Below are 11331 nucleotides of genomic sequence, written 5' to 3' on the forward strand. Positions count from 1 at the left end.
TGGGTTTTCTTGGCCAAACATAATTATCATATGTACTTCAATTGACCTTTGTTAAACATAATGTTAAAATATGTCTAGTTACTGCATAATCAATGTGTGTAAGAATTGGTGGTTTACAAAACAGTGAAAAGTGGAGCATCTAAAAAAATCTATGCAAGTAAATTGGATAATAACCAAATTTGAGAGACTAGCAGGGATGTGCCATACTGTGAAGTATCCTTGAGACTTTACTTTTGAGCAAGATGCAAGTGGGGCACTAAATTAAGCTTCTGTTCATAACTGAATGTTCTTGATGTTCATTACTGAGTATCTTACCGCTTGTAGGTGCAGATGATTTGTGAATATCCAAAAACTGAGTGGAAAATTTCTGTTGTGCAGCAAGTATGATTCATCAGAAAGGGCGGGTGGAGGGTTCTATTGTAGCACATTGGATACTTAAGTTGTTGAATACTAATTTCATCCTAATGCAGTGATCGCATGCTATCACAACTGCTTTGCAGAATGCACTTGTAGTTCAAGTCTTAAATCATACATGAAGCAATATATTGATGCATTTCTACCTGGTGTACATGATACTTGCAGGAGCACCTGCTGATGCTGCTTGTTTTGCTCATATTAATAACATTACTGCCCTGCACTGTATATCTTAAATTGTCAAATGTAGCCCTTGGCTTGCAACTTTCAAATAATGATACCTGATTTGAGTGATATTTTAGCATCCCTCAACAGCCTCAATTAAAATTACCAATTACTTTTGGGGGCAAAGGGAAAGATGGAATTTTGATCATAGTTGTTTTTCAAAAGCAGCAGTTAATATAATTTTCCTCCAAGATTCCAATGGTAGAGAATAATTTTATTGGCTACCATCCATACTAACTTATCACCTTAGTATTTTTGTACTCTGCAAGTCTTCAAATAGTTTTTTTTTGGTGAAAACTGTCAAACTACTTCTGATGGCCTGATGGACAGAGGAAGTGGTTGGTATATCTCAACCAGGATTAAAAGATCCCAAGATCAATTACTGCGGGATTTTTTTTCTCCCACTATTGAGTTCTGGAGAGCTACCATTGACCTTGATCTAAGGAGAGGAAAAATCATCCAAGGATCCTGCTCATGATTCTACAGGAGTACTGCTTAAAAGTGCACATAGTCATCTATTGAGAAAAATAAACAATCTTGGACATAGTGTTCTCTCTGAAAGAATAGCTTTTGACACTCATTCTTAGCAATTCTCTGAAATAGCATAGCAAGCCACTCGTAGCCATACAAAGAATAACAAGAACAGCATTGTTGGGATCATCTTCACACACTACAATGGTCAAGAAAAGTTCGCCACCAAATCGCAAGGAAATTTAAGGGAGTAATAAATGGCAGCCTTTCCAGTGGTTTCCACGTCCAAAGAATGTGTTAGTGCTTCAGAAGAGTGGGAGAAAGGGAAAGCAAAATTTACCAAGAACGATCTGATCCATTTGATGAAGGTTGGTTTTATTCTTAAAAAGGCTATTCTCACTGTGAAAAACCGACCGTAAAGGCAGTTGCTTTCTTTGCAAATAGAAATCAATCCTTCAGTTAAAATGTGAAATTTTAAGTGTGCTTCTGATGCTTAAACAAAAAAATATACATGTAACTACTGCACCATTGGGAGCTGCATTGGGCATTATCAAACTTTCACTTTTTCTGCAGTGCAGGAACAGTGACTTGGGACAAGATGTGTACCTATTAAATTAGATATGTGCCGTTGATGAAGATTCTGACATAACACACAATTTTGAATTGTACTCTATTCTCATCCAGTGTATTAACTTAATTGGCAAATCTCTAAACAGCAGAAAATAGCAACTTTTGAAATGAAATAAGTGCACATTCCTTCAAAAATTATGGAATTCTGATTAATTTTCAATGATAACATAGATTTCTGTGGAGATGGTGCAAATTCTTTGATAAACCTTCTAACATTTGCAGGTCCTGCCAGCATAGGTCTTCTCAGTCCGGGGACATTGGAATACTTACTGGAAAGTTTGGTGAGTACTGGGGATATAGGTGTAGTAATTCTCTTAAGAGCCTATGAACCTTAGATGGGGTAAATGAAGGTATTCCTACATTTCCAAGATCAGTGAATGTTTGTTTTAATTTGTGGCACTTGGTGTTTTTGGACCATATCTGTACTTTATTTAAAGCTGATTGGGTGTATACTTTGTGTAATCTGGACTGCACTTTGATCAAATTGTTGTTAATTCCTGACCAAACCAGTAAAGGAGACATTGGAATTGATGACCAAATGTTTGATCAAGTAGTTAGGTTTTAAGAAGAGTCTTAAACAAAGAGCAAAGTGGAGAGATTTAGCTAAGGAATTCCAGAGCTCGAAGCTTAGATTGTTGAAGGCACCAGTGCAGTAGTTGGAGGATGCACAAGAAACCAGAGTTTGAGGAACGCAGAGCTCTTGGAGATTTGTGGTGCTGCAGGCAAGAGTGCAATAATTATCATACTTGTCCTAATGGTAGTGTGCCACCCTAAAGCTGCAACTGTCTTTATTGTGGAGATGCATCCATACATTGGTGTTAGGTATGGAACTCTAGGATATTGGCACAGTGCTTATAAATGCCCAAGTTGTGATGATGTTTGACTCAGAACTGATGGTGTTCCCATAATAGTGGTACTCTTGTCCTTCTCACTGGACTTTGCAGGGGAAGGGATTTGCTGTTGAAGTAATTAATCCTGGTGAGTTGCTGCAGTGCATCCTGTGGATAATGCAACTGTAGTGTGTTGGTGATGGCGGGGTGTCTGGACATGGATTACACATTGTGGCAATTGTGTGTAAAAGAATATTCTTCACAAGAACAACTTCTACAGTTGGCTACAGTCATAAATTTTGGATATCAATTTAATTTTGAAAGCAGTCAGTGGTCATTTTGAAATTTAGTATAGCTTCTTTATAATGAAGAAACTGACTTATCTTGCAGGTAGGTTCATGTACAGCCCAGACACATGTATGAACTTGTGCAATTGAAACCATGGTAGTCCTAAATTAAACACACAACCTTGGCTACCTATATGTGATGACAAGTCAGTAATCTCATAGAATGGTTTAGGTGATGTCATAAACCATCAGAATAAACCTTTGGCAGTTTATAATCTTAACACTTAAGGTGATGAGAGAACTAAGCTAAACCAATAGAGTTCTGTGCTGTAGTCTGGTCTCTGTATTCGAATCAAGGATATAGAAAAAAATAAATTTACAAGGTTAATGTCAGAAGTGAGGGGTCATAACTATCAGTTGACACTGAAGAAGCAGTGGCTCACTTCTCTAGGAAAGAGAGGGCTGAGGTGACTTGACAGGCCTTTAAAATCTCAAAGGAATTCGATAGAATACATGTTGATAAAGTGTGGGTGCTCAAAACCAGAAGCCATAAATATGCTGGTCAGTCCAATAGGAAGTAAGGGGTTACTTCTTTATTCAGTGGTTAAATGTGGAACTTGCTATTCCGTGCAATAGTTGAGGCAATAACATAAGTGCATTTGAAAGGAATCAAGATAAGTACATGAGCGAAGAAGGAATAGAAGGATGTGTTGATGAGATGAAATGTGGAAGGAGGCTTGTGTGGAACATATCGGCATAGACCTGTTAAGCTGAATGACCTCTTTCTATCTGTAAATATCAAGTGTGCAGCATCTTTACTTAAATACACGTTGTGACCTTAAAGAAACATGGCTGTTCTTTGATAGCTGAATAATTATGCATTATATGGAGAATACTTCTGTCATTATAAAACAGTATCATCATACTGTGAATAGTGCTATTGTACTGCAGTAAGAGGCTCACAAGTTATTCTGCATCTTCCACTGGAAAATTGAGTTCAAAATTTGAGGATTTGGTCATTATTTTGCAAAAAAATTCTAAATGCTTAGTACAAAACTGTAGCAAGTATTTAATCACATTTGGTACTGCTATAGAAATTGTTGCTGTGTTGTGGAAAATTGAGGGTTTTTTCATATGCAGTTTCTGTAGCAAAAGCTTAATTAGGGCTAAATTTGATACCTTGAAACCATCTAGTCAGTAGTTCTTTAGCAGACAAGTAACTAGAATTTGCATCGGTGCTAATAATTAGTATTGATAAATGAGTTAATATAGCCAAACAGGAATAAAGGAAGGACACAAATTAACTCTGCAGCCCCTTGATGAATAAACAGTCTTTGAAGCGCTTTCTCTTAAATTCTTGAGGCAGCAAGGCCTTCCATATTCTCATGTGGTTAGACCATGCCTGCATCACTGTGAGCAGTTCTGGGCACTGCACCTTAGGAAGGCTGTATTGTCCTTGGAGGGTACAGGGTCAGTTTACCAGAATGGCACCTGGACTCTTAGGTTAAATTGTGAGGTAAGATTAAACAAATAAGCGTAGTGTTTGCTGTGATCTGGATGGTTAAGAGGGGATTTGATATGAAAGGGAACACACAGGTTAGACAGAGAAACTGTTTCCACTGGGGAGTCTGGATCTGGGGATATGGTCTAAAAATTATGAAATTAGAAAACCGTTTTACACAGTGTGGTAGGAGTTTGTAACTCTTCAGCAAAAAGCAATTGATGCTAGATCAAATGTCAATTTTGAATCTGAGATTTAGATTTTTTTGTTAGCCAAAGATATTAAAAGATTGGGCAAATGGAGTTGCGTCACAGATCAAACATGATCTCATTGAATGGTGGAATGTGCAGGAGGGGCTAAATGGCATAATCCTGTTATGTTCCTGAGAGTCTTAGTGTGGAGTATTTGTCTTTTTGAAGTATGAATAATTTTCATCTGTCATGTATCTTACTTAATTGAAACCAATTTCCTGAAAACTGCTTGTGTGATATTTGTTACAAGATGTACAGTAAAAAATACATCTATCATGTACAGTTTCTTATTGACTTGTTTAGCCTCTGAATATCATTCCAGAAGTTTTGTTGACATGAGGACCAGTATTTTTAAGTAAACAAAACAGTCATTCATTGAGGCTATAGTTGACCTAAACTGAGTAATTTTATCATTTGAAGCTGAGCTGCAATTACTTTTATATTCACTTATTGTTAAATCCATATGAGGCTATAACGTATTGCAAGATGATGGGTAGACAGTTTCTTTCGCCTTGCTTGTTTTCAGGTAGAATATTTCAAATAGAATATGTACTTGAGTACAAACCAGTAGAATTTGATTCTATTTTTGATTTTTTGAATGCAAGTATTGTAGTAATTGAATTATTTAGCTTTGCCCCTTTTTTTTAATCCAAGCATGTTAAAGAATTTTAATTTATCTAGTATCTTTCACATTATCTGGACATCCCAAAGTATTTCGCAGCCAATGAGCTACTTTTGAAGTGTAGTCACTGTTTTCAAACCAATTTATTTTTATGCTCAACATCAGGCACAAGCTATGAAAATAATTTTTCTCCTTGCATATCCTTTGGCAAGATAAGTGTGCGTCTCAATCCACAAAGTCCAAATTGTTTCATTGTCTTTTATTTTAAAATTACACTTTCAAAATATTTGTGACATAACAATTAAATCCATGTAAATTTATATTTACTTTTTGACTCTTTTTAATATTGCAGAGTGGACAGTCTCACCCCACGGTCATGCTTTTCTCCCTTATTGCCCTGGAAAAGTTTGCACAAACAAGTAAGTTTTTGCTTATATAGAAACAAAACCTTTTATAAGTGTAGTGATGGAATAATTTTTTTTAAACAATGTAAACTTGCCGTTAAATTATTTGCCATGCTGTGTTGTATTAACTCGCTGCCATTCATGTTTAGTTTGAAAATTAGATGATTCATGGCAACCCTTAAAAGTAATTGAGTTTAATAAGGTTTTCAGCCCTGCAGAAGTCTCCCAAAATTGAAGCTTGTTCTCCTAGGCACTGCTGATGGCAACACAGAAAAAACTCAATACTTCGTGTGCATGTCTAGAACCTCTGTCTCTGCTTGCAATTCTTTGAGCTGACTTGGTGATTATGCCCATCAGCATTTGACGATCTTGTCTAACTGCTTCAGCCACTCCCTATGTGCAGAGCGCCCTGGAATTTCATTATAACCCATGGTCTTGTACATCTTGCAAAGTTATGGCATGTAACAGGACCAGGCAACTCTGTTTAGTTGCACTAAAGTCAAGTTGGCTTATTGGAAGTTCAGTCAGCCAACAATATAATTAGTTTATTGTGTGCTTTGCATTTGATAAACTTGTAGTAATTAGTTCATGAATTTCCACAACTATACACTTACCACTATAGGAGTGCAGCATTCATGTATGAGTTAAACCTAAACATAATCTATTAGAGAGCTATTTTTTTGCTGTAAGTATTTGTTCCATCCTTCCTCCTTTGAAGCAAAACAAGATACACTGAGACTTGCTATTGCCTACCCATAAATACTTGAATGTAGATGAGAATGGAACAATGAGTCATGAAACTTCCACTGAACCTCTTTAAAGCACCAGGCCTCCACTAGCCAGCCATCGTGATTCAGTAACACAGTTAAGATTTGAGAAATCTTGTGTTCGGAGACCTATTTCCAACATTGTGATGGAGCAACTTGGAACACCAGTAATCTATACCATCATGTGTCTCTGATTATTTCCCTCATACTCCTGATTTCCTTTCTCTCTCAACCCTTCTATCCAAAAATAAATCTCACTGGTGTTCCAAAATGATTCCAAATAATTTCTGTCCAAATTGTGCATATATTTTATTAGAATTCTTTTAACGTAGGTTAATTATTTTGCCTTATCTTTGGAATGATAGAGTACAAATTCTCAACTAATCTAAATGCGCTAACATTTGCAAACAGTGGTTAAATGCTGTGAGATCAAACCTTCAGGAATATACTCAAAAGAGTTGACAAGCTCTTTAGTTACAAACCTTTAGTAAGAAAAAAAAGCAATTGCTGGGAAGCAAAGAAAAATCAAAGCTATGAACTGGCAGCAGCTATTCAGGATATGAGTGACGAACATGGATTCATGTCTCGGCTGTGACCCTTTAGGACTATTTTGATGCATATCTACTTGCATTTAATACAAAGTTGCTTAGTTTGTATATTGTCTTAAAGCCAAACCTTTTTTCCTGCTCTGAAATTTTATCAATGGCTTATGTTTATAACAGTTGCTTTTACAAGGCCGTCATTATTACACCCTGTTCTTATTCCATTAATACTTGTAACCTTTAGTATAAACAACCTGATCCAATAATTCTCTTGTATGGTACAGTAGTATCATGAGATCTCAATCCATATTTATTGGCTGTTAAATGTCTCACTGAAAAGATGGATTTCCACCAATATAGCTATATGAAAATTACAAGTCTGGATGAAATTTATTACATAAAATTTAGAACACTAAAACAGGCCATTCAATCTAACAGGTCTATTTGGTGTTTACGCTTTGTAGGAACCTCCTGTCTTTACTTTATCTCCCCACCCCTCATCTTTCTCCCTAATGTCTCTATGCTATTAGCCACAATCACTTTATCTGGTAGTGTGTTCTATATTCACGCTATTAAGTAAAGTTTGATCCGAATTCCTCATTGGATTTATCAGTGACTATTTATTTATGGCCCCTAGTCTTGGACTTCCCATAAGTGGAATCACCTCCACATCTACCCTCTTGACCCCCTTCATAATTTAAAAAAAACTATCGGATCACCTTTTCAGTCTTACCCTTTTCAGGTTTTCTTGACAGAGTTCTCTTGGTTCTGGTATCATCCTCTTTTGCACTTACCCAGTGCTCCTATATCCTTTTTTATATAACTACAAGTATTATCAAATGAAAGTGTTCACGAGGAACTGAGGACATTCAGGCTAAGTTTGCAGATATAACGATAGGTGGAGGGACAGGTAGTATTGAGGATGCAGGGAGGCTGCAGAGGGATTTGGACAGGTTAGGAGAATGGTCAAAGAAGTGGCAGATGGAATACAATTAGGGGAATGTGAGGTCATGCATTTTGGTAGGAAGAATGGATGCATAGACTATTTTCTAAATGGGGAGATAATTCAGAAATCTGGAGTGCAAAAAGACTTGGGAGTCCTGGTCCAGGATTCTGTTAAGGTTAACTTGCAGGTTGAGTCGGTAGTTAGGAAGGCAAATGCAATGTTGGCATTTATTTCGAGAGGACTAGAAAAAAAAGCAGGGATGTGCTGCAGAGGCTTTATAAGGCTCCGGTCAGACCACATTTAGAATATTGTGAGCAATTTTGAGCCCCATATCTCAGGAAGGATGTGCTGGACCTGGAGAGGGTCCAGAGGAGGTTCACGAGAACGATCCCAGGAATGAAAGGCTTAACATATGAGGAACGTTTGAGGACTCTGGGTCTATACTCGATGGAGTTTAGAAGGATTAAGGAAAATCTGATTGAAACTTACAGAGTACTGAAAGGCCTGGATAGAGTGGACATGGGGAAGATGTTTCCATTAGTAGGAGAGACTAGGGCTCAAGGGCGCAGCCTCAGAGTAAAGGGAAGACCTTTTAGAACAGAGATGACGAGAAAGTTCTTTAGCCAGAGAGTGGTGAATTTATGGAATTCATTGCCACAGAAGGCTGTGGAGGCCAGGTCATTGAGTGTATTTAAGACCGAGATAGATAGGTTCTTGATTGGTAAGGGGATGAAAGGTTACGGGGAGAAGGCGGGAGAATGGGGTTGAGAAACTTATCAGCCATGATTGAATGGCAGAGCAGACTCGATGGGCCGAATGGCCTAATTTATGCTCCTATGTCTTATGGTCTTCTGTGGGTAAAGCATGTATCTTCATTACTTAAATTAATTATCAGCAGCAGGTATTTGTTGAAACAATGCAATTTTTAATTGCAGGTGAAAATAAATTAACAGTCTCTGAGTCATGTATTAGTGATCAACTACTTATGCTGGAGTCTTGGGTAAATCACACGGATTACCTGAAACGGCAAGTTGGCTTCTGTGCACAGTGGAGCCTGGATAATTTATGTAAGTTTGAGATCTTTTGTTTGCTTGTCACAAACTAAAACATTTGGCCACATTCAGATGGAAACTTGTAATTTTATTAACGTTACAGCCTATGAAGATTATTCATATAATGGCAGCTTTAGTAAGTAAAACTGCAAGGTGCAACATTATCAATCCTTACTGCTGGGGTATGAGGGGTAACTATGAATCTAAAGCCTTTATCCACAAATTTCCTTGTATTTCATACAAGACAGGCTCCAAGGATGTCTCCTTTCCCCATTTCTACTCCAAGTTTTTCATCTAAGAAAATAATTCTCGCTGCTATGAACTGAATTCTAACATAGATGGAGAGGTATGCAGGTATGCACCTTGTCTCTTTGGCATAGGGTGATCACCACCCCAGTTCTTGCCTGAAGGAGTTCAGCAATCAGCATTCACTGGTCCACTAATCTCTGATAAAAGAGCCACTTCATAACACCTTTGAAATGTCAGCTTGTGTATCCTAATGATTTTGATCAAGTTGGTTGGCTACAGCTTTCAATCCAAAGTCAAAGAATCCTAAAACTTTTAAATTGTTCTTTTTTTTTTATGTGTGGTGATGAAAAGAAAAGAAAGGGAGTAGGGTCAACTATATTGATTCAGAATGAAATTGCCTGTTGTGGTTTTGATGCAATGCTATCCTGGTATTATGGTGCTGTTTTGCTATTCATTCATTAAACAACATGTTTTGGTAGAAAACACATTAACATTACAGTTTTAAAAAAATACTGTTTCAATGTTGTTTTAGTTCAACATAGACATCTTATTCTTGTTACTTCAGTATCAATGATCATAAAATAGTGACTTAAGTTGTACTTAACCCCAAAAACCTACTTTACATTAAACCAGAAAATCTTAGTCTTGGTGGACTTATTGCTTCTGAATTTAATGCATACATCTCAAAATAAATACTGATTGCAAAACTATCGTAATCAGTACTATCAAGTTTCCCTCATAGATTTGGTCTGTCTGGCACATATCATCTGCCACGTCATAACATTGTCCTACTTAGCTCATGCACCCACCACCCCCACCCCTTTTTAGAATTTTAAAGTTTAGGACTTGCAGCTACTATAGGTATCCTGGTGCATAAGTTTATTATTTGGGATCCTGACACTCCAGCTCAACTGTGATCCAAGTTTGGATCAAAATACGTCCATACTTGGACCACATTCTTTTGTAAAGCAATAGTTGTTTAGTCTCAATAAATTCATTCATCAAAACTCATTTACTTTGTTAGTATGATTAAGCATTATGAAGATCAGCACTTGGATGCCTTTTCAACCATCTTGTCAATGGCACAGGGGAGCTCCCTGGATGAGGATGCAATTATCCTTGAGTGATCCAGCTACTCAGTGGTGTTTGGGGATTCGGTGTCTGCGCAGGATACAAGTGCCACTACAGTCCAAAAAGTGTTGTTTTTTTCTTAATATTATGAATCATACATCCTTTTGCTTTTGGTTACTTTCGTAAACAGCTGCAGATTTCAAATGAATGCTGAGCATGGTCCAATTCCTTTGTTCTCATTTACCTTTGTTCTTGTAGCTGGAGCTAGCTTTAAGTAATATGATTAAAAAAATCTAAAAACAGCTACTTATTTAGAGGATGTAAAAATTGTGTATCACAGTTGATTCTATGCCAAATCACAGCATAAATAGTTTAGAATTGACATACTCTTCATATCCTTGCTACTCATCTGAAGAACACAATGTGTTTGTGGATGTTGTTCCCTTTGTTGCAACCTGTTCTGTCTAATTTTTTTTTATATATAATGCAGTTTTGAAACCGAAAAGGCAGTTCACATATGAGAAAGTAAATCTCAGTCACGTTAATGCTATGTTGAACAGCAATGACGTTAGTGAATACCTCAAAATTTCACCAGATGGACTAGAGGTGAGTGTGTATGTTTTTGTTTATTTGCTACATCAGAATTAATTTTATTTCCATGAATTTTGTTGTATATAAGGTCACATGAAATTTGGATTTTGCTCAAATTGCCATTCAAAATGCAAAAATGTTGCCAATGTCAAATCTAAATTGAATAGAATGTTTGTATCTAATCTGGTAGAAAAAATATATAGGCAGATATTTTATGCAATCTGAGTAATGCACCACACAATTTACATTGATTGTGAGGTTTCAAAAGGAAATTACACAGACTGCCTCCTTCACTCCTGATCATCGGAGCGACGACCATGCTGTCAGACTATAATCAAGCCAGAGTTATTTACCAAACTTTTTACACAATCGCATCAAGACAAAAGAACGCAAGAGATGCAGTACAAAAACTTATGAATGGGTTCAACTTTAAGTGTTTGTTGAGTGTTATCTTAAACAGACTTATGATCTACAGTAC

At 36.9% G+C, this 11331-nt stretch overlaps 1 protein-coding gene across 2 annotated transcripts in view; it reads left to right on the forward strand.

Annotated features, from left to right (window-relative positions):
• Nucleotides 1-11331, forward strand: part of rspry1 (ring finger and SPRY domain containing 1) — a 74553-nt gene that overhangs the window by 36138 nt on the left and 27084 nt on the right. For both annotated transcript variants that reach the window (XM_041192111.1, XM_041192112.1), the window contains exons 5-8: nucleotides 1963-2021; nucleotides 5584-5650; nucleotides 8826-8957; nucleotides 10753-10868. In XM_041192111.1, coding sequence (XP_041048045.1) covers nucleotides 1963-2021; nucleotides 5584-5650; nucleotides 8826-8957; nucleotides 10753-10868 — 374 coding nt within the window. The remainder of the gene's footprint in view (nucleotides 1-1962; nucleotides 2022-5583; nucleotides 5651-8825; nucleotides 8958-10752; nucleotides 10869-11331) is intronic.

Source organism: Carcharodon carcharias, chromosome 7 (genome assembly GCF_017639515.1).
Source record: "Carcharodon carcharias isolate sCarCar2 chromosome 7, sCarCar2.pri, whole genome shotgun sequence".
NCBI classification, from domain to species: Eukaryota; Metazoa; Chordata; class Chondrichthyes; order Lamniformes; family Lamnidae; genus Carcharodon; species Carcharodon carcharias.